Consider the following 24,202-nt stretch of genomic DNA (forward strand, 5'->3'; position numbering starts at 1 on the left):
CTATTAAGAGTTAGTATATTATCATAGGATGTCAATGTCAGGATAAAGCGTCTATAGAGACTTTCATTATGGGGTTCCATACGGATCAATTTCTGGTCCTTCTTTTCGTTATGTAAGACTTGCTTATTTCGTAGTTAAAAAAGAAAACTATGCGTGATGATACTTTACAATTTTCTTAAATAATTTATTGAATAATTACGTATATACTGAAATAAGTGACAAGTTAATATAAATTTGCAACTTTCATAGTAAACAAAACACGAATGTTAGCTGACGTAGACGTGGAATCTATATTGGTTTCATGCAGAGTACATGTATATCAAAACGGCCTTACAGAATGTGATAATAGGTAAAATAGAAATAGAAATAGAAAAAAGGTTATAAAAATATTTAAACATAGATAATTAATCATTCCAGTAATATTAAACCCAGAAATTAGTTTAACGCGAACGGAGCAATGTCATTTAATTATTCGAAGTTTTTTTTAAACACATACTATTTCAGAAGTTGTGTATATCTCATTCTAAAGGTGCTATATGCTCACTACGATACGCTTATAATCGTTATTATACACGTAATAACACAAAAGTCATGCATTCCAAATATAAACGAGGCGTGAAATATGAAAACGGCGAGAGTTCGAGCTCGTCTACCTCCAGCGAGGAGCGCACGTCGTCGAGCGATATGTCCCAAAAGCCATATCGCCCCACGACACGATAAACACAAAACGATCACGTGACTCGCGGCCAATACTCACACGGACCGCTCCCTCTGTCGGGCGCTGCGGGACAAAATCGACACGTTAGTACGCTAGGACCGCGGTTCGCAGCTATCCAGGAGGAAACGGTCGGGAGAGGGGTCTCACCGGTGTCGAAGTGTATCTCGAAGAGATCGGCGGCGCCGTCGTGCAGCGTGTAGATGAGTCGGCGGGCCAGCGGGGAGCGCGCCTGCAGCGGCGCGCCCAGCGCGGAGCCGGGGGCGACGTCCTCGCGCACGGAGCGCGCCTCGAGCGCCGCGGGCCACGCCGGCGCCGCGCCGCCGCCCCACACGCGCACCGACACCTCCGCCTCCGCGCCGCACGCCGGCGTCCCTGCGCACACACGTGTACAGCGCGTACCGCTCGATGGCGCCTCCCCGCGCCTCACCGCGCCTCCCCGCGCCTCCCCGCGCCTCACCGCGCCTCCCCGCGCCTCCCGAGCGCGACTCACCTCCGTCGAATGCGGCGATCACCAAAGTGTACAGTTGATTGTGTGCGTCCAGGGTTTGTTTCAGGGTTATCTGGCCGGTGCGTCGGTCGACGCGGAATAGTTCACCGTGGCCGCGCTTCATCTCGTATCGAACCTGAGAAAGAGATACTTCCGTGAACTTTATCATTGAACCGCGAGAACACTGACAGCTACGTCTCTGTAACTAGAACACCTCCATAGCGTACTCGAATCGCAGAAGGAATAAATGTAAATAGACCTTATATTTACGTATTCCATGCGATTTGCTAATGGCTCGGCTATATTGACTATATTGACTCGAATCCACTTTAATTTTCCTTTTTTTTTATATAGTTGTAATGGAATAGGCGTTTGTCTTCCATCTCACCTGATGGAAAGTGTAGATGATGACGAAGGTGGTACACGCCCATCCAAAAGAAACCTGTTCACTCTACTTTTAAAGGCTCCATAGTTCAACGAATCAGGAAAAATAGACCCAGGCAGGTTGTTTGTTGTGTTAAAAAAAAAAAAAATATATATATATATATCCCGCTGTTTCTTTCGCCGGTTCTTCTCAGGTCCGAGGTGCTAAGTTCCGAACCGGTGGTAGATTTTTGACAATCAATAAGCAAGTGTAAACACTTCTATATTGAATAAAGATTTTTGACTTTGACTTGACTTTGACTTTGTTCCAAATCTTGGCGACTCTCACCAAAAACGAGCTGTCAAACCCTTTAGTTCGACTTTTGGGTATGTTAATAACGTATGGATGAAACTTTTGCCTGCGCCTAGTAGCCCGATAGAGGAATGGAGATGGTTCAATCAATTAAGAAAAGAGCAGAGTAGAAAAGAGCCTTCGAGCACTCTCCAAAGTGTATCGAGTAATGATATCGAGTCAAACCAATGTCAAATGTTGTTTATTTGGCTGTTGACCTGTAGTGGTCGAAAAACACTACAGTCGACTGCACGGTTTCAATCTCACCTCGCCGTTGTCATTCGCATCGACGTCGACGGCCCGCACGCGCACCACGGGCGACCCCGGCTCGGCGCCGGCCAGCACGGCGGCCACGTAGGGCCGCTCCACGAACACGGGGCAGTTGTCGTTGACGTCGGTGACGCCGACGTGCAGGCGCGCGTGCGCCACGCGGCCGCCGCCCGCGCCCGCCGCGCTGCGCGCCTGCAGCAGCAGCGTGTACGCGTCGCGCTGCTCGCGGTCCAGCGCCAGCCCCGTGCTCCGCACCGCGCCCGACGTCGCGCCCACCTGATGGGTCACTCGCTTTCATTTCTTCCTTTTCTCTTTCGGCAGATTCATTTAAAAAGATATATAAGAGATCGTACCTCGAACCCTCGGACCGGATTCAGTATTCGAAATTCGACATGCTCGTTCAATGCGGCTCCGAGGACGTTGAGAACGATGATAGTCGCAGATTTGGTGGAATTTTCGACAACGGAGCCGTAGTAGTCCGCTTTTTGAAAGGCGAGCCCGGAATTATCCGGTTCACGCACGCGCACTTCGACTCGAGCCGTGCTCGAGTAGAGCCCGTCCGACACGCGCACTCGCAGCCGGTGCGACCCAGCGAGCGCACTCGGCTCCACTACGCTGAGCTCGCCAGCGGCCGACAACGCGAAGGCGCCACGTGGATCTCCGTCAATAATGTCGTACTTGAGCGAAGCGAGCGAATTCGGTTCATCGGGATCGTTCGCAGATAGCGTGAGCACGCTCACGCCGCTCGCCGTCGGCAGCAAAACGATCGATTCGTACGAGGCCTGAGCGAACGTTGGAGGGCAGTCGTTCACGTTTATAACCTCGATCGTCACTTTGGCGACGCTATCCGAAGGTAACCTAGGGTTTCCCATATCGATGACCTGTAAAAAAAGTAAGCACGTTTTGCTGTAGAAATCGTAAGATCCCAAAGATTTATCAAATCAAAGTAGGACAGAGAGCTAACTGTACTCAATTCGTACACAAAATATTAATGAGAGATTCGATTTGTACGTAAATCACGTAAAAGTATACAGAAAATGTATAATTAATAGAATTGAAATTGAAATGGCATGCGTTTTTTTCCTTTGCGATCGCTAAAAAATAAATCTCAAACAAAATAAAAAAATCCGCGTCAAGTCTCATGGCATACTTTAACTGTGAATCTGTGGATCTGTTGCTGTTCATAGTCGACCGGGGCGGCGAGCTGCAGCGCGCCGGTGGTGGGGTCGAGGCGGAAGAGCGCGGCGGCGGCGGGCTCCAGCACCTCGTAGGCGCGCTGGCGGTTGGCGGGCGAGTCCCCGTCCGCCGTCGCGAGCACCAGCGGCGCGCCCGCCTCGCGCTCCGCGTCCGTCACGAGCGCGCCCACGCCGGCCGCCTGCGGCCATCGATATATCGTTAGAAGCTTCTTCGAGGAAATGACCTTCATATTTTATGTAGATATGGATTCCGACCTCTGACACGCGACCGCGATATTCTCGACGAAGGAGAACCGGCGGAAATTCGTTGCGATCCAGTACGTGTACTGTTACGTGCGCTTTTGCACTGCCACCACCCTGTTCATGGAAAAACACGTGAGTACTCATAAGTGAATGTTTATAAAGTGTAATGTAACACAGACGAATAACCTCACCATGTTGAGGGCGATGATGGTAACGTTATAGATTTCTCGCTTCTCATAGTCTAGTGGAATAGCGAGAGACAACACCCCAGCGGCAGGATTCAGATTGAACCGACCTTCTCCGCCTTCGAGCGTGTACCAAACGGCGGAAGAACTGCGCGCCTCTAAGGTGGCGACGACCGTCCCTGCGGGCTCGTTTTCGTATACTTCGCATACTATATCGTCCGACAGAAATCTGCCGAGGAAAATATTAGAATGTTATCAGAACACGTGCAGCGTCGGTGAGTGTCGACTCTCATCGACGAGATACCGATGATTCACCTCGGTGGCGCGTCGTCGGGCTCCACGACGATCACGTGCAGCGGTAACGTGGACGAGCGAGCGGACGGGGGCGGGTTGGAGGCGCGCACGTGCAGCGTGTAGTCGCGGGGCCCGGCGGCCGGCAGGGCGCGCGCGAGCCGCACGTCACCCAGCTCCGCGTCCGCCACGAACAGGCCGGCCGCGTCGCCGCCCACCAGCGCGTACGTCACCCGCGCCGCGTCGCCCGCGTCGCGGTCGGCGGCCCGCAGCGGCGCCACCAGCGAGCCGGGCGCCGCGCCGCGCGCCAGCCGCGCCTCCCACAGGCGGCGGCCCCACTCGGGCGCGTGCTCGTCGGCGTCGTGCACTCGCACGGTGACGCGCGCGAACGCCACGGAGGCGCGGGGCGCCTGGTCCCGAGCCCACACGGTCAGTTCGTGGGTCGCCGAAGTCTCTCTGTTTTGAAATTATATTTATTAAAATTAGGCCTTTACTACTTTTCGTATGGTTAATGCTCGAAAAGAATGGAAACTAAAGTACCTGTCGAGCGGACGAGCGAGTTCGAGGACGCCGGTGAGCTCGTTCAGACGGAAGAGCGACAGATCCCTCGGAGCGCGCGCCGCGTGCAGCCCGTAGAGCAGGCGCGCGGCGGCGCCCGCCGAGGCCCGCAGCGTCACGAGCGCCTCGCCCGCGCGGGCGGATTCCGAAACCTCTACCACGTACTCGCTTCGCGAGAACGTCACGCCGCCTTCGTTGGCATCGTTGATCACGGTTATGTTTATCTAAAATGTTGTTAAAATTGGACGCACTTATTCGAGTGCGAGGTCTTTATATATTGTTTTCTTTCATTACATTTTTAACAATCTTACCGACGTATAAACCGTGTTCAGTCCGTCGCTTACGGAGACGTTAAGCGAATATCGCGATCGTTCTTCCCAGAGCAAGCGTCGCGCCAAGACCAGGCTACCATCCTCGCGACCCACGTAGAACTGATGTCCGGGATCACCGTCTAAAATTTAATAGACAAATCAAAAGTATGATAGAGGTAAAACGCATCAATAAATATAAGTGACATCTCACCGGGGGACGGTCACTTACCGATAATGTCGTAGTAGAGGGCGTCGCCATCGGGGTCGGAGGCCTGCAGGAGAGCCAGCAGGAAGCCGGGCGCGTCCAGCTCGGCGGCCTGCAGCGGCGGCACGGCGCGCACGCGCGGCGCCCGCCCGCCGCCCGCCGCCGCGCCGCGCACGCGCGCCCGCGACACGCTGCAGCGCGCCTTGGGGCCGCCGTCGCACGCGCGCACCTGTCGGGCGGTACAGGCCCCGTTTAACGTAAACGTGCTCTAGCACCTTCGTTGACAAATATTAACAAATTTATCATTACCGTCAAATCGTAAGTGACGTGCGCGGTGAGAGGCAGACGTGGCGAAGCGTATATTCGTCCGGAGTGAGCGTGCACGCGCAGGAGACCTCGAGCGATACCACGTGCACGAGCGCTGTATCGAACGGTTCCGTTTTCTCCGGCGTCGCTGTCGAGAGCTGCCACCTGCATGAGTTCGTTTTACGCCCATTTAATGGAATTTGACATTATAATGACTCACATCGAGTTAGACTAATACGTTTGCAAACTTATCAAGACGACGTTTAGTAAGCAATAAAATGGTAAGCATTAAAATGATATTGGGTATTTATTACGTAATATTTTACCGTGGTGATATAAGTGCCTTCAGGAGCAGCCTCTTCCCATGTGTCCCAGACTAGACGAACACCAGATCCTTCATCTTCGTCCTCAGCTTCCGCTTCGCTCTCCGCTTCCGAGCTACTCTCTTCAGCTTCGAAGGAGGCTGCTTCATCATCCTAAAAAGTATTAAAACAGTTTTTGTCAGTAAAGGGATCGTCTGTCAGGGGATAATTTTAATTTCTACACCACAGTATGTGATCAGGTGTATGACCTAATGATTACCTGAAAAATACAGTTGAAAAATGATTAAGAAAAATTGTTGGAAGGAATTTGCTTTCGCTATATGATATTAATAACCGACAAATAAATTACAGACAACGAAAGAAATAAATTTGTTATTAAAATAACAAAAAATAAGTATATATAATATTGTAGAAAATGCCGGAGAAAGGAAAGAGAGGGAAAGGGCACCTTGAGGAGGCATTACGCTTTCTCCTTACGTGACGATTTCTGCCAGTTCACTCTATCGTAAACAGTGTACAAGAACTTCTGATTTTGTAATGACATTGTAATAACCGGAGTATTATTATCAAACCTGCGTCGGTTGTGCAGGCACATGCACGTCATAAAAGCGTTGTGTAAAGGCTGGCGCGTGATCGTTGAGATCGAGCAGCGACACGCGCACGCGCGCCGCGCCCGCCAGCGCGCCGTCCCACACCGACACCTCGAGAGCGTGCGTCGCCGCGGCCTCGCGGTCTAGCGTGCGACCCGTTGTCGTGATTTCACCTGATGGATTACAAACAATTATGCTATATATTTATTCCACCTTGACGTATACTTTTGTAATAGACCAGTATTCCACACAAAAAAAAACGCCAGTAGTGAAATGGGCTCACCAGTTTCTTCATCTATAGAGAAGAGTCCGTCTGGGTTACCGGCAATAATCGAGTATCGCAGCTTGGCAGGCACAGGAGAAGCATCGGAGTCAATAGCGTGAACGCGGGCAACATGTGTACCAGCAGCGCAGTGCTCCGCGACGGTGACAACGTACTCTGCTTGCTCGGGCCATGGTGCCATATCGTTAACATCTTCTACCTCAATATAAACCTGTTCATTATGGAATTTCGTTATTCAATTTGTAATTTTTATTTTAGTGTTAGTACTGATAATACTAGAATAATTTATAACAAGAAAACATTTTTTACCTGAACGCAAGCATGACGCGGCACCAAGCCATGATCTTGTGCACATATCGTTAGCCAATAATGCGGTGTTGTTTCTCGATCAAGAGGTGTTTGTGTTCTAATTACACCTACAAATAGAAGCAAGAAACGTAAATTTATTGTAAATAGTTAAAGTATAACAGAAAAATGTTGTAATTAATTTACCTGAATCATCGATTGAGAATAGTGCCATGCCGGAGCCGGCGACAATGTAGTACGCAAGACGAGAATCACGACCCGGCGGATCGGCATCTGTCGCTGTCGCAGTGATGACTGTAGTGCCCGGAGATGCGTCCTCGGACACCGTTGCTGCGAATGCTTGTCGCTCCGCAAAAACAGGTGCGTGTGCATTTTCATCAACGTCAGCTACCTCTACAATGAGCGTAGCTTCTGCCCACAATGATGGTCGTCCACCATCTGTTGCTCTTACTGTAACGCCGTAGACCTATAAATTCGTAATTTATGCATAAATATGTAGCTTACGATATGATTTTAATATTATAACCAATGACAAATAATTACCTGTCTTTCTTCGAAATCTAACCGCTTAGCTGTCCGTAATGTACCAGAAGTGCTATCAACTGTGAAAACAATGTCGTCAGGTGATTGATCAGGCAAGGAATAAGTGACGATTCCTCCAGGTCCTAAGTCAGGATCAAATGCCTCAAGTACTGCGACTAAAGTACCATTTGGTACATCTTCACGTATACGAGCACTATATGCTGGTAAAGCAAATCGTGGGGTGTTATCATTTACATCATCTACAGCAACGCGCACTAATGCCTCAGCACGCAAACCACCACCATCGGTAGCCCGAACCGTTAGTTCGTAGAGTGAACGTCGTTCTCTATCAAGAGGTGCACAAACAGACATAACCCCAGTTTCACGTTCGATACAAAATTCGCCTTCACCTCCTCCACTTAGACTATAAGTGACGTGCCCATATTCACCTCCATCGCGATCAGTTGCATTCGCATGAAATATTGCTGTTCCGTTGATAGCATTCTCGGTTACTCTAAAACTAGCGAGTGTTTTTTCAAATCTTGGGGGGTTATCATTAACATCGAGTACTGTAATAGGTAGAAGTCTAGAAGCTGTGCGTTGTGGGTGACCAAGATCGTATACGGTTATGTTTAAGTAATATTCACTTTCTCGTTCTCTATCGAGATAACCGATTACTTTAAGCTCTCCCGAATCTGGGTCAATACGAAACGCTGAATCGGCGTCGCCCCCAGAAATAGCGTATACTAAGAGTCCATTATAGCCAAGATCTCGATCGCGGGCCTTAAGACGAACTAAGGAGGTACCCAATGCGACAGATTCATTAACTTTTACTTCAACCGGAAAATCAATGAACTCTGGGTAGTGTAAATTTTCTCCATAACGAGAAGAAGCTAGAGGGAAATCTTCTGCAAAATCTATAGGTGCATTGCTTCTTTCAGCAGCTGCTAATAGCTCAGTTAAACGACGTGCTACAGAAGTATCACGACATTCTAATGAGTTAGATTCAACGTTGCCTCCACTTCCACTGCCACTACCGCTGACTAAATGTAATGTTAAAGTAGCTGCATCCGCAAAATGCGTTCCATCGGTTGCCGTAACATTTAATACACGTGTTTCAGTTCTTATGTCACTAAGATCGCAAGAAAGCACAAGCACTCCAGTGCTAGAATCAAGAGAGAAGCAATTGTCTTCATTGCCTCCAATAACACGATATGAAACTACATCTCCAGAGTCAAAATCAATTGCAGAAAGTGTTACAATTTCAGATCCAATAGATAGACGCCGTGATAGATACCCAACGCAATCAACTCGCTCAAATTGGGGACGGTTGTCATTGACATCTTCAAGTCGTACTGTTAGTCTCATTTCCGCTTGGCGACGATAAGGTAATCCCCAATCACTGGCACGAATTTGTAAAACGTATTCACGACGCATACTTTCATAGTCAAGTAGCCTTGTAGTTCTCACTGCACCAGAAAAATGATCCACCTCAAAAGGAACCGGTTGTAAGTTAGCAATGCTGTATGATATGTAAGCATTCTCACCGGAATCGGCATCACGTGCAATCACTCGAGCGACGATTGCACCTGTGGGACCGTTCTCTACCAGAGTCACTTCTATTTCTTCACGCTCGAAGACAGGGTCGTTGTCATTGGCATCTAGTATAGCAATTTTCACTTTAGCCGAAGATTGTTTGCGTGTTCCGGCATTACCTTGATCAATAGCCGATACAGTGAGAGTATATAAAGATTTTTCTTCAGCATCTAACTCGACTGCCGTATAGAGAACTCCAGTATCTGCATTAATCACAAATTCCCCGCCTTCATTACCACCCACTATTTCAATATATACTCTAGCATTTCGGCCTTCATCTCGATCGCTTACCTTTAATCGGATAACAGGTGTGTTTGGTGGAGCAGTCTCTGGCAGGGTTGCCTCATATATTTCACGACTGAATATCGGCGCGTTATCATTTGTATCAGTCAATAACACCGGTAACGTTAAATACGAAGATCGAGGCGGTTTTCCTGCGTCTGTTGCACGGAGAGTTAGATTATAACCATGAGGCGCACTCTCCCTATCAAGAAGTGCATGCACTACAATATCATATTCTCCTTGCTGCGCCGAGTTTCGTACACGGAAGTGACCATCTGGATCACCATCAACGATTTCTAGGCCAATAATGCGACCGTGTTCTCCAGTATCTTTATCTTTAACTTCTACAATTGCGTATATTTCGGCTGTTGAGTTTTCTATAAGTTCAGGTAGATGACGAACTCGCAACTCGGGTGCATGCAGATTTGCCTGAATAACACGTATTACTAAGGAAGCTCGTGCTGCGGGTGCATTGTCACCTCGAGTGATCAAAGACGCTCGATCATGCGCTAGCACTGTTATTTCGTAACGAGAACTTTCCACTACAGACAGGGATCGTGTTACAGTTACTACACCACTTGTAGGGTGTACTGCAAACCGATCGGTTCTTTCTGCAAGACTGTAATATATTTCACCGTTAATACCAAGATCAGCATCTTCGGCGGAAACACGTACAATACTAGAATGTAAGGGAGCATCTTCTTGAACTACTGCTTCGTAATCAGTCGGATAAAATAGAGGACTGAGGTCATTCTCATCCGTAACCTCTACAACTACTACCGTGTCAGCTTCAAGCTGTCGACCATTGGGCAGTTGCGCTGTGGCTCGAATCTCTAATCTGTAATTGTCTCTTCGCTCCCGGTTTAAGACATCAGAAAGGCCAGCGCGTGTGCGAATGGAAAGGAAACAATAATCGCCTATGACATGTTCTTCCGCTTTAAAGAATTTGTCGCGATCGCCATGTCTAATACGAAATCGAACTCTAGCTTCAGGACCAGGTAAACGCAAGCCCAAAGGATCGGCGGCGGGTGGCTGGGATGCGTAAGTCCTCGGTGGGCTGTTCTCCGGTATGCTCACGTTGTACAATGAATAGTCGAAATGCAATACCGGCTGCGGCGCTGGAAGAGGTGTGGGTGGGCCTGGGCCGGCGCCGCGCACGCCGCACAGCACCGCCAGGACCAGCAGCGCACGCGCGCTCTGCATGTCGCCTTCCTTATTCTGGAAATATAGTCAATTTATTTAACAAATTGTTTTTGAAATATTGTGTTAGTACTTAATATATTTTATCAAATTAATAATTTTAGTTTTTTATAACCAGCCCTTAACATACAACAATGTCTGAATGTTATTAGACGAAAATGTTAATCACGGAGAATTAATAAAAAGTAACAAAACAACAAGTTTTAAAAAAAAAAAACTTTTATTTATGTGCGCTAAAAAGGGTGTGTTTTCAGCTTTTCCTTTAAAACTTTTACTATCGACTTAAAACGTCATTACACGATTTAAATGATATAAATGCTCTTGTCTCGATATTTTATTTGAAAATATTAAATCAATTAGATCACGTTTTTTATTTTACTTATTTATCTACTCAGGTGAATCTCGCTATAAATAGATAGATTCTCTGAGAGTTTTGTCGACAAACGAAACAAAAATGTCCAACAATATATATTTTTGTATGGCATCCATCGTTGACGAAATTATAAATATACGATTTGTTGTCTATCTATTAGGGATAACCCACAATAACCATTTTTTATCCCTTTCTTTTTACGAGAAATAATGGCTTATTTTCGAAGCGATTTTAGGAAATACAACATTAATCCTTATCCAATTAAGTACATTAAATACATTGTGTATTTCATATAGATCAATATGGCCGTTTATAGCATGTAATTTAAATTGATATTTTCGAAGATATTACGGATCTAAAACGCAGAGACATAGCAGTTTTTATTGTCTAATGACTGAAAAACAGTGAACGTTGTAAGACATTCTGTAGTATATTTAGTATCAGCATTGCGGGTCGCGTAGTTTATATATCTCTTCATACACTACTAACTACTCTCTAAGCTCACCACTGTACATTATTAGGATGATAATTACGAAAATTATGTATTTCTTACAATGTTTTCATATTCAAAGTTTAACACTCGAGTGCAGGGGCCCACTGAACTAATACAGATTAGGGTTTCTGACTCAAGGGGAAACTCGGTCGATGACATGCGCTTATCACACCCGTGGCTTATCGTACATTCATCACAACGCATTGTCGTTGAGCTTTACGCACCTTTCTGTGCACATTATTTAATAAATGTTTCATAGTAAAACTAACTAAAACGAATTTCTATAACTCTTTTATTTTCTACATTACGACCTATCTCAATAAATCTCGTAGTTTCTGGCTCTAGCTCATCGTGATTTACATCAAAATTAAAATTCAATTTAAAGGAACCAACGGTTCGATGAATAAATTCAAGTTGACGAACCGACAAAACATTTTGTAGCAACTGTTTTTCATTATATATTTGTATAATATATAGCCTATTCCAATCGAAGTAGGAATGATAAACAAACCTATTCACGTGTCCATGCGATTTGGTAAACGCTGCGCTATATTCTGTACTGCAAACAGTTCTTGCTTTACAATCCTAACCTATTTAATACTTATCTACTTTCAAAGTTCGCTTCGTCGACATTCAAAACGCCCTTTTACGTAAATCCATAACGCATCATAGATTTTATTTATGCCTGTGACAAAAATTAAAAATGACTTTTGAATGTTGGGATCGACTGTTTAAACGAATATCTTTTACGCGGCTCACACCAGAGGAAACTGACAATAATCGTCACGTAAGGAAATAGCTTTATGCCCCTCCGAGCGACCTTTCTCTGTCTCAGTTTCTCCGTCTCTTTCTATTAATTATACTTAATATTATTTAAACTATGATATCTTACATTTTGTCATTGTTATTTTTTTTTAATTGTGTCTTTTTGTTGATACATAACATATTATGTAGCGAAAGCAACTTTGTTCCAACTAGGTGTCATTTCTAATTTTATTTATTTTCTTAGTTTAATGATTAATGTTACATGGAATACATAAAAAATCACCAGCCTATATAGGCTCGTTATACCACGGCTAGCTCATAACAATTATTATAGTTATATAACTATAATAATTGTTATGAGCTAGCCGTGGACACATGCTAAGGAATGTAATCTAGATCAAAATTAGGTAAGTACGTAATTTTTTTATAAATTTTCTGATTATATGCTGTTTGTGTACCTATAAATAAATAAATAGTAAGTAATAATAATATTCGTAAATTTTATCATAGGATAGGAAATACATAAATAATTCTTATTATTAAGAACAACACGAATTGTTGGACAGCTATTGAGTATCTGTAAATTTTCATTTTAATTTATATTTTGTAGTTATTGTTTGTTCTCCATAGAAATGGAATTCGTTTTTTTGTTATTTATTTCATTGTGTCGTGTAGTTTGTTCATTTCTATTGGTAAACTCCTAAATATTTATGAATATAATAGTAGGTTATAGAATAGGCTGTAGATATAATTGGAAAACTATTGAAAGTTTATGAAAAAATTTCACCATTCAAAAAAATATAAATTTGCGTAGTTTTTTTATATAATTTTCAGCATTTTACGTCATTTTATTAATATTCGATTTTATTGACAGTGTTCTACTTTTTGACTGAAAAAAAAATCCATTGAGATGAAATAGTTCGAAAATCGTTACGTCAGAAAAGCACATTTTTTTAAATATTTTTTGTATTTCTGTAATAATCTATTGCATATCAATAATCTATTACAGAATAATCAGTCAGACTGAGTTTTTCAAGTTATTTCACTAAAACATAAAATTATTTGTTTTCTTTCTTTTTGTAATTATTTATTAGAATATATTCAAAAAATCTAGAGCGGTTGTCGGAAAACATCGATTGCGATTAAAAAATTGCAAGTCGGGCTGATAGCTCTCTTTCGAACAAAGTTCACGTAGGGTTCCGAGGACCTTTTTTACTTTAATATCTATTATATTATTATAATGGGGACTACCGAAATTTGATAAGTCTCGATCCCGAGTCCCGACATCCTCGATTTACAACCCGAGTGGGGTCTCTAAAAAGTATTGGGTTTATCTGGTACGAAATTCAGGAGCCCAAAATTTGAAAATGGATTGTGTAAACTACCGTGCCATGAAAAGCACGTAGGGCAATTATTTCTAGACTTGAAGTCCTTTCGTTCGCATCAGATTCGTCGGCCTAGCTGGTTATGAGAGTTAGGAAAATAGTTGTGTCATCGTGCTACATTAATACTAAAGGTCGTGTCCTAACTCTCGTTCATTCAAAAAATGTTTCTGCTACAAAATCTTACCTCATGTGTGAGTCGTGAGGGCGCGGACGCGGCGCTCGCTTCTCGCGAACCTGCAACAGACGACTCTCTTTTTATTCTGTTATTATTACCTAACGTATACTAGACATTTATTTTTTTTATATTTATTAGTGTAGCATGTATGGCGAGAGTATATTTCGGAAGCAGCGGATCTATGAGGTAATCGTAGTCGCTTGTAATCAATAAATGCAGAAAAACCTGTTTTAATTCACCATCACTTACGACTGGTTCGTAAATACCCACTCAATTTGTGTAATCATTTGATATCGAAACATTCACATTAATTAGTAGTATGGGTGTCCTTTTTAATATGCAGTCGAATAGGAGGAATACGTCAATATTCGCAACATCTTGACAAATAATACCGATAGATAGAACAAATATTTTTCCAATATGACTTTCATGGCAGACTGTATAAGAGTGTATCCCACATATCGACTTTTTAGTTAGTTGAGTTTCGTTGAGTTAGTGTCTGGGCCTCTGACATGGCGATCGTTAGAGACGAACAGGTAGAGGCTGCATGGAGGGTAATTAATAATGTTCTTCAATAAATATGGGATAGTTATATAAATATTTCTATATGTCATATTCTTCCTATAACAACGTACTCAGTGGAGACGGACGATTTTATGCAAGAGCTGGCAAATATATGTACGTAGTAAAAATATCTACGCCCTGCATATCGCGTGTAGAGCTAAAAGGCGTCCATAAAAATCTATTTATCTTGTAGAATACAAAATATATCATTGACTAATAACAACTTACTTGATATATTATGTTACTTCTTTTAAATATTTTGACTTAAAGAACATCTAAATTTGTTGTTTTTAATTTTTATAAGAAATATCGTTTTTATGGAAAGTTTTCAGACAAAGGTAGAATTAAAATTGGCCTAGATATATTGAATGTAACTGAAATTCAATACATAAATGTTCTTCTTAGAAAATAGCAAAAGGTGTTTACTGGACCTAAAAACAAAACATTTTTCTTTTTATTGATCTTTTTTGTTTCGTGATACCGATATGGAAACGTAAAAATATAAAAAATCTAAGAAAACAATTGAACTACTACAAAAACGCCGTTTGAATTGCTGTTGAGCTCCGTCGTTGTTGTTGAGCCGAAGCGATTTATACGAACTAATTTAAATTGTTAGTAAGACGGGACTTCATCAGCTTCCTTTCCTGCTTCACCGAATTGTTGCAGTGCAACGGGGCTAGACTAGAGCTGGAGTTCGGCTTACGATCACGACAACGATACTAGCAATTATATATACATACATCACTTAACTGTATATTTTGCCGTTGTAGCTAACTTCTAAGGCTGCACATCTCAAGATTCTGAGTTAAAATCCCTAGTCTATGGATGGTGGGTTTTACCACCAATTTGTTTAGTTCGGTAGCCTTTAAATCGATCTCACGTTCATGCCACGACAGAGCTGAGTTTTAAGAAGACACTTGTGCCCTATAATATCTTCTGCGCAGATGGCTCGTTTAATACATTTTTTTCCGTATAACCCCTATAATTTTTATTATTTGGTAAACCAAATATATTTCTTACTACTATAATACTCAAAATAAATTTGCTTTAACTGTTAATAATAGTTTAAACTTTGTTATTCGAAGTAGTAATATTACATAATTATAAGATGTCTATGGACATTACGGCTGGATAGATCGCTTAGCACAGCACTGATTGCGTTATAATTTTACCCGTGTAAAGTCGGGACTCGAGACGTCGTCGTCGGCTTGTATCTCAAAACATTTATATGAGTGAGTTAGACATTACAATACGCGTACCTGAAAATGTCAGATTATTTAGTTCAACGCTCGAATGCGAACGCGAACAAGGGACCTCAACAATGAGAGCGCGTCTCTCCTCTCGGGTATGTCTCCGGGCCTCGCTCGCCACTCTTGTCTTCGTTTCAAAAGAAAGGAAGTCTTTTCATAGTACATCTCGTTTTATTCGGAGGATTAAGCGTAATGCGGGTTGCAGGACGGCTGAAGTGCTCTTGTTACTCGAGCTCTAACATTTTTAAGGCAGGTAGTCTGCATTGTTAACGACATCTTGTTTTCATATAATATGTATCACGAATGTACTGCGGCGAAGATTAATCACACAACCTGCGAGAGCGCAGTGCAGCGGCATTATTGTGGTGGGCCCGGCCGGGAAACTGGCTCGTTTTCTTAATTCTTTAGTTTGCTGAATATGTCTGCATTTCAAGTTAAGTATATTGTTTTTTGAACAATCACTATCATATGACGTTACTGCTGCGAATAAAGACAACTAAATATGAGCTCGGAACCATTGTAGCCTTCTTATCATTAATATAAATTTAGATACACATTACTGTCTGATACTCGTATTGCACATCTTTCATATAAAATACGATATAGTATAGTCCTAAATAGAAACGTACTTAATACGGTTGCGTCTGTGGTTGAATAGGTCGCATCGTCGGGCTGCCTGCCTTTTAGTGTTGACAGATATAATAAACGTAATGGGTTCTTAATTATTCATTCTGTACTGAATAATCCGATTGTACTTCGGTGACAGCATTTTTTCCATTAAGGTGAACGGGAACGGACATTGTTATTGGAACGGATATTGAGCTTTAATTATTCTACTCAAACTAAGAATTGAAATAATGTACTTGATGGTAGAGCTTAGTGCAAGCCCATCTGTGTAGGTACCGGCCACTCCTCATATATTATATCGCCATTCAGCAATCCTTACTATTGTTGTGTTCCTGTTTGAGGAGCGAGTCAGCCAGTGTAACTACAGGCACAAATGATAGGAAGGTTGGCGTCGCATCGCGATGTCAGGAATGGCTAATATTTAATGCCTACTAAAATTTTAAAATGACTAACATTTCATGCACAGCCTAAACTGGTGTGTTTAATAAATCAAATCAAATCAATTTTATTCAAGTAAACTTCACAATGAAGCATTTTTGAATCGTCGATATTAAAATAAGAACCGTTTCGGAAAGCAGCCTCCAGCGAGAAGAAACGGCAAGAAACTCGCATAGTTGCTCTAAAATGATAAAATATCGCAGAGGAATGCCTTATAGTGGGTAGGTAAGCACTAAGAAAGGATTTTTTAAAATTTCAAGTTCTAAGATGGTTAAATAGGGGATCAGAAATAATGAATTTCCATTTATTACTTGAACTTTCTGTATGGAAGTTCGTTATTTCTGATGTCAAACATATGAAAACGTTATTTAAACTTCTAAAGTATTGAGTCAAAGACATCTGGTAATCATACCAAATATTATCGACCTTGCGAATATCACGTTTTCGTTATAGTACCTTTATTAAAATGCATAAAGAACCATCTTACCGTACGTTTACTCTTCTAATGAATGATGATGGCAGATACAAAATGCGAGGAAAAGGAAACCAGAAAATTATTTAATTATAAAACTTTCTTGGGAATAAATTCGTAAAGTTGACAAACATATTATATTTTTGACGGAAAATGGGCTCTCGTAGGCTAATATCTCTTGAGAAGTTTTGCTAGTCATCATTTTTGTTTCAACCCATACTTTGGCTTATTTCGTTTTACAATGTTATTAGAATAAAATCGAATGATTATGATCAGCTGTCAGCATTATGCCGACTCAGTGACCCAGCGAGCAGTGGAGCATTGTACGCGCATAAGTTGAACTTGAACAACACTTTAACTTAGATTGAAACGCTTTTTGTATTAAACGCGGGACGCATGACGTTGATAGTTAATGCTCGCGCAGGCGCAGTGCGCCAGTGACGTCACACGTGACTCACGCGCACGCGGCACGCTCTCGCTTCTCACAACACAAATCTTTATTGTTACATTGCTCATTGAAAGGCACGCCCGTTTGTGTTTTAGTTGTTTTAAGATCATATAATAATTACGATTAAAGCCATATGTATTTTTTATCATAACATAAGTAACTTCAATCTGTCTTTATATCGTTCTATATATTTTCAAATAAATTATAAAAAAATATCACTCAATCTAAAATGGCGCCTTAAAATCAGTCTATCAATCAATTTCTGAGAGGTGCAGGTATAAAGTATTAAATATGACAACGTAGTACAAAAACAGTGAGGTTACAAAAGTTTGTTTTATCGATTAGTATTGTGACAGAGCAATATGCAGATGCGCATCTCTAGCAGAGTTTCCGCGCGCACTCTCAGCTTTTGTTTCTAAAAACGACGATTGCGCAGCCACTCGTGACTAATTTTGACCGATTAAAGTTAAGGTAATTAAAAATATTTAGTGCTGCTTGTCACGAAAATCTATTGCCACTGTTAAGTAAGTTAAGTAACGTTAAGTTTATATTCTAATAATAATGCATATTTAAATTATAGATGTAAAAATATATATAATATGATGTATGGGACTGCAACGCAAAAGTTCGATCCCACGGACGCGCTTCACATTTTCCGCCTTTTGATGTGTTACCCTCAACCAGCATTGGGTTAGCGCGGTGGACACAGCACACTTTTCCAATTCCAGAGAGAGAGAGACAGATACATTTTTTTAAATAAATAATTTTAAAAGTTGAATGCTCGAAAATTCTGTACTAAAAATGAAGGAATCCTCATACTAACTTTCATCCACCACACATCCAATATTCAAATAATTTAAGGGGCTCCTTTGATAAAAAACCTCTAAATTAAGTTTAAACTTTTACATAGATACTTTTCTATGTATGTATAGATGAATTTATATGAAAATTCAACTACGAAAATATAAATAAAAACAATCGGAGTTTTATTAAAAAAAAAAAAAAACTGTGATATCACTGTTTGTTATTTGTACCGAAAAGCCTAAATATTAGTGTTCATATAACCCAATAATAATCAAAGGTGTTTTAAAAACAGTATCCTATCTTCGTTGGAGTTCGAGCTTGCTTCGTATAAAATTTTATTAAAAACGAGCAATTGTACAGACAGGCAGTTACTTTCACATTTATAATACATATTAGTAAAGACAGGCGTGTAGGTCAAAGACAGGTTAGTAGACTACAGTACGTACATCAGATTTTTAAGCTGTCGTCTTGTGAAATCATATGCGTATCAAAAGTTTTGCTCTCATTTTATGTGACAAAATTATTAAATAATAATTTAAAATTGAAATTAACTAGTTTTTAGTAAATTTGCTTAAAGGACTTGTTTTTGAAACATCGTTAATTATTGTCGGCGTTTTCTCTATGTGCTCATAGCCGTAAGACGTACGTTCACTACAGTATGGCATTTCAGTTATCAAGCTGTGTCTATTTCATGAGATTTTGTATTTGGTCCAGAACTTAGTTAAATTATAATATTCAGTCGAATCTTGGTGATTTGTAAATGCGTTAGGAGGTCTTCTTCTGTGGCTGGTTTACGGTTCAGTAATGCATAAAAAACAGCACTTATGTAAATTCAGTTTTTGATATCAATTAAAGTCAAAAACCATCTTGTTCTTTGAAAGATCATTATATAAGTCTGCCTGTTGTTTATTTTCACAAGCCGGTTTGCATAAACTGGTGTGAATATATGATTATCTTATTTCAATTACGCGCAATAGTTTGCGTATTTTTTACAACTCAGGTAACTAAACTTAAATTAATTTAACTGAAATTAATTTTCAACCAGTTGATTTTGTTTTGCGAAAAAGCGTACGATATTCTTAGCTTTAGTATCTGATTCTTATGGATTACAAGTAATATGTTGATGTAAGGCGCCAAAAATAAATACTTCTGTGTCCCATAAATAAATAAATTTCAAGTTATTTTATTTGAACGATCATCAATCTGAAAGTAAAGTTTTCGTGGCTTATTCGATCGTTAGGTCCAGTCGCTCGTTCGGTCATTATTCTTTAAATTTTAAATATTTTCAATGAATGATTTCACAAGCGATTGGCGCCCCGCAATATCGGTAATCATATGATATTAGTCAATTTACTGTAGTGGTTTTTACCGAAGAATCGTTGATGATGTCAGCGGTTCGGGCAGGCCGCCGCGGGCGCCGGTCATCGGCCTAACCTTCGCGGCGCACCGCGCCTCCAATAGAGATACGCGCTAAGTAGCTCACTGATTCATGTTGCCGAGATAAATGCTAGAACCGTTACATCTATCTCGACGATAGGTATTTGTTTCTGTCTGTATTATTATTATTGTGACTAGAGCCGAGCAGAAGACGGACTGACGGGGCTCAGGTATGCGGTAAACATCCCGTAGGGTCGGCGCGGGCGACGGCGAGTGCAGGCGGAGTGAGGGGGGTCACAGCTGCTCTCACGCACACGAGCACACCCTCAATGCTCATAGACGGCCGTATGCGCTGGTGTGCTTTAACTTGCATGGCCGCCGCCATATTGAGCTCTCAACATCACCTACCTAACTTAAACCGCTTTCGCTGGGTTGCATGCATAATCACATTCACTTCTATTATACGCATTAAGTGTTATTGCAGGAATACCCAAACAGGTAAATGAATATTTATCTCATTTAAAGATTTTGTTTAGTATGGACTACGGAACAAACTATTTTGAAAATAAAAAGTTTTATAGATTAACTATAATGGTGTAAATGTTGTAGTATAATAGTGTAATTTAACTTAATTAATACTTATCACTATAAGTTTATTGATTTTGTTACGAACTAAATATTTTCAAGTTTGTTTACTGCGGTATTTAGTCATATTACGGATAATACTAAGCTTTTATAAAAAAATATTATTATATCGATGCGTGTGTTGTGAATGTTATTTGTATATTTAAAACAACAATCAGCGTCAAATCAACGAGTGATATATTCTCCACGTACCCCTCGCGTCGTTTCGTTTGTAGATTCTTTTAAAACACCATTTAGTATACACACACATATATCCAAAACCTTTAGACTTTGTAGTTTAGACTAATCTAGTCTAAAGATTAATTTTCATTTGCAGATAAGCATTCTTACCACCGCGGTCAAGTTTTATCCAGTAACTATTTTTATTTCATATTTGCATATATTTAAGGACTTTATGTTAATAATTCTTATGTACATAAAATATAACTTTGTTTGTACACACACACGTTTGAACTGTAGCATACTTTGTAGCGTTTTTTTTATAAGTGACGTACTTAATACAGTGTTATGAACTAAAGTCAAACAATATAAATCCTCCTTCCTCGTATAATGACGGACAATGAGCTCCATCCAACGAAATCTTTTTTTGGGTACAGACAAGCTCGCGACAGGGTAGTGGCTCGTTCGGGACGAGGAGAGGAAGAGGGGCGAGATGATCAACTTGTTCGTTACACGCTGCTCTGTTGCTATGAACATCTGTTGGGCTGAATACTGAATGTTACTGCGGAAAATGCTTACAACCCCTTTCTTAATTTTACCGTTTAATATTAGATAAATACTAGGTACTTATATTTGTGACATAGATATTTCATTATTAAATGTAGCAATACACGTAATTACTTGTAAACAAATAATAACAGTAACTTTGATCTGTTTTGACATTGTTTTACCTCGTAGTTACAAGTTGACTTAACTCCTTACTGTAGACCACATTCATTCCTTAACAATAAGCAAATTCTTTTAACCGACCTTCGGCTGTGTATTTACTATATCATGTTTTATTTCCCGTGTACAGAAGAACATGTAGTTTCCGGCGAAAAAGTACAGGGAGCCACTTGAGTTAGGGATGAAAGTCTGACATATGGTCTCATTTTCGGAAACCAAAAATAAACCGGGTTTGCAAGACTTTGAAGTCACTCTAATTTAATAAACTACTCCTCCTTTAAATTGAAATAGTCGGGATCTGCGTTATCGAGTATTGTTATAAGAGAAATTGAAAAAACTCATTTGATTGAAGTACATACCAAGGTTACGCGCAGAGGAATATAAGGTATTTTGAATCCATCATAGGAAATCGCCTAACATTATGCATACTTAATAGCTAATGTTTGATATCAACATAATTACTGTTGTATGTAATAGGACCGTCAACTACATGCTTAGTAAAGCGATTATTCATATTTGTTTTTCAGTTTTCGCTTACGGACTTAACAATATTTTTTTTTATAAATGGAATTCCTCTAAAGTATTTATTTGAAATTGACTTATGTCTTATGTATATTATTAGAATGATGTTGAAATATAAATAAGTCTTGAAGAAAAACTTTCGCGCAAAAGTTTTGCTAAAAATTATTCTACTTTTAATGAAGATGAAATCGTGTTCATATTGCTAATACTATAAACAATGTTCTTGTATTTTGGGAGTACGCGTATCGTATTCAATGCTCAAAGCAATTGGTAAATAAATTAAATCGACTCAAGGTTAGTTTTTACTTGAAAAACTCGCCGAAAGCAGCTGCTGCATATCCCTCCGTTGGAATTGTCTATGTTATTTAAATAATGTAATTCACCTGAAACTTGGACGCTTTTGTGGCAATTCTCTTTGATGTTAGTGTTTCCAGTATTTTCTTTGCGGAGTTGACGTTGCTAATGGGCATGTAACCGTTTTTTATATATTTTTGTTCCAAGAAAAAATATATGATTAAAATAAGTTTTGGAGCATCTATTGTAACGCTTGTTTGCGACAAGAGATTTAGTTTGGCCCTGTTTAATGCAGGTTTACGTTACATTCGAGAAGTGTGGAGGATTGACTACCTGAGTATATTGAAATGAATGAACTTGTAAATTTATCGAATTCTTAAGATACATTTCTTAAATAAATATAATATAAAGATAATTGATTGATTTGCTTATTTATTTTATCGAATCAGTAAATATTTATTCTTTCTTGAGTTGAATTCGGTAACGGAACTGGTATGTATCTTGTTTCTGTTATAACTCAGACTTACTCAGACGTTAACCGAAACTCAGCAAAATAATGTATTGCTTTTCTGTAGAATAACGGGTGACTCTTTGTAGTACATTTATTTTAAAATAAATATTCTTTATCACGACGTTAACATTTAACTTGGACAACAAGATAATACTTATAAATGAGGCCAATTACTTTTGTTACTAAATATTCACTTATTCTAAATCCACGATAAGAACGCTTCTAGAGGTCCTAATACTATTATCTGTATAATTCTTCGAGGCAATTGAATTTCTCCAAATAAAACTCCATATGGTATCTAATAAAGGGATGCTTTATACTAAGCACTTTATTTATGGAGCAGTGAGCAGTGGGCGGTGGGCGGCTGTGTATGGCTGCCCTTGTGTTCGATTACGTGCAACTGCAGGGCGTCCTTCAAGTCTCACCACTTATCGAAACTTCCAGGGTCTTTCTTAGTTTCATTGAATATAAATATTAAGCGCACAGTCTTTAATAGAATGCCTCTGATATAGGCACTATGTCTTGTTAAAAACTTACAATGTAGCAGACTTTATTAAGATTTAATTAATTTTTATTTTAGAGATATCCTTAAACAGCTATGACAAAAAATAATAGACTCATTATGATACGCCGATACGGAGTTGTCTAGAGATCTACAAATCTCCCTTAAATAGTTGCATTTGATAGTGTTACATCTCTTAAAATGTCAATGGAGAGACCCAAAAAGCTACCAAACAAGATTTTTGCGGTATTGCTAAACTGCAAAAATAATATTCAAAGTAAACATTTTATGAGTGTATCTTTAATCTGTAAACTTACAAGTTCCTCGTTAATCAGATGAGTAATTGTTACACGAATACGGAATGTCAAACAAAACTTACATGTTAAAACCTGTATGATGTTACTGTTCTTTATACGGTCTATGTTTAGCCAGAAATTGTACACTAGACGAGTTTTAAAAAACTTAAATGCTTACTAAAGCTTACTATTTTTTTTTTATTGTCGTAACACAGATTTTTAAAATTTCTTTGAAATCTGGTTGTAAAAGTGTATACAAACACATTGTCCTTCGAAAGAAATAATAACCCAGCAGCTGGGTAAAAAGGTAACAAGTTTTTGTTGGTTTCTTGTAATAATAGTAGGGATATCACAACTTATGGAAATAAATTGATCCATTAAATCAATAACAATTGAAGAATCATTTGAACAAGAAATTTTGTATGTGTCTTTTTGAAATTTATAATGTACTTCAAATACATGCACGTCGTTTTTTCAAGAGCTAGTACACGCCGCGTCTTGTATATAATTGACTTTATTAACTAAATCGACCTTTGTCTTGGAGCACAAATAAAGACGACGATGGCATACGCTGTTCCTTGTTAATATTTCAACTTGTCTGTTATTCTTATATTTAAATTAAAAGAATAATCAACTATGTATTTAAAAACTATTAAACAGCAATGTAAGTTATGTTCATATCTTTAAAAGAAGGTTACAGACTATAATCATTGATAAAGCAGATTGCCAATAATAATCTGTCGTAGTTTTATCAAGTGTGAGCTGCGTGTGCGGCTTTTTGATTAGAAA

General features: G+C 40.3%; 1 protein-coding gene across 1 annotated transcript in view; it reads right to left on the bottom strand.

Moving 5' to 3' along the window:
- Positions 1–24,202, bottom strand: part of Kug (kugelei) — a 37,515-nt gene that overhangs the window by 11,937 nt on the left and 1,376 nt on the right. Inside the window, exons 2-21 of the mRNA XM_064218673.1 lie at positions 13,788–13,837; positions 7,531–10,605; positions 7,174–7,453; positions 6,991–7,097; positions 6,682–6,892; positions 6,381–6,571; positions 5,812–5,961; positions 5,489–5,650; positions 5,204–5,408; positions 4,975–5,114; positions 4,646–4,887; positions 4,130–4,561; positions 3,821–4,043; positions 3,642–3,743; positions 3,341–3,565; positions 2,544–3,071; positions 2,188–2,466; positions 1,209–1,341; positions 866–1,090; positions 758–781 (exon numbers count right to left, since the gene is read on the bottom strand). Coding sequence (XP_064074743.1) covers positions 758–781; positions 866–1,090; positions 1,209–1,341; positions 2,188–2,466; positions 2,544–3,071; positions 3,341–3,565; positions 3,642–3,743; positions 3,821–4,043; positions 4,130–4,561; positions 4,646–4,887; positions 4,975–5,114; positions 5,204–5,408; positions 5,489–5,650; positions 5,812–5,961; positions 6,381–6,571; positions 6,682–6,892; positions 6,991–7,097; positions 7,174–7,453; positions 7,531–10,590 — 6,919 coding nt within the window. The 5' untranslated portion in view covers positions 10,591–10,605; positions 13,788–13,837. The remainder of the gene's footprint in view (positions 1–757; positions 782–865; positions 1,091–1,208; positions 1,342–2,187; positions 2,467–2,543; positions 3,072–3,340; positions 3,566–3,641; positions 3,744–3,820; positions 4,044–4,129; positions 4,562–4,645; positions 4,888–4,974; positions 5,115–5,203; positions 5,409–5,488; positions 5,651–5,811; positions 5,962–6,380; positions 6,572–6,681; positions 6,893–6,990; positions 7,098–7,173; positions 7,454–7,530; positions 10,606–13,787; positions 13,838–24,202) is intronic.

This window comes from Vanessa tameamea, chromosome 3 (assembly GCF_037043105.1).
Source record: "Vanessa tameamea isolate UH-Manoa-2023 chromosome 3, ilVanTame1 primary haplotype, whole genome shotgun sequence".
Taxonomy (NCBI): domain Eukaryota; kingdom Metazoa; phylum Arthropoda; class Insecta; order Lepidoptera; family Nymphalidae; genus Vanessa; species Vanessa tameamea.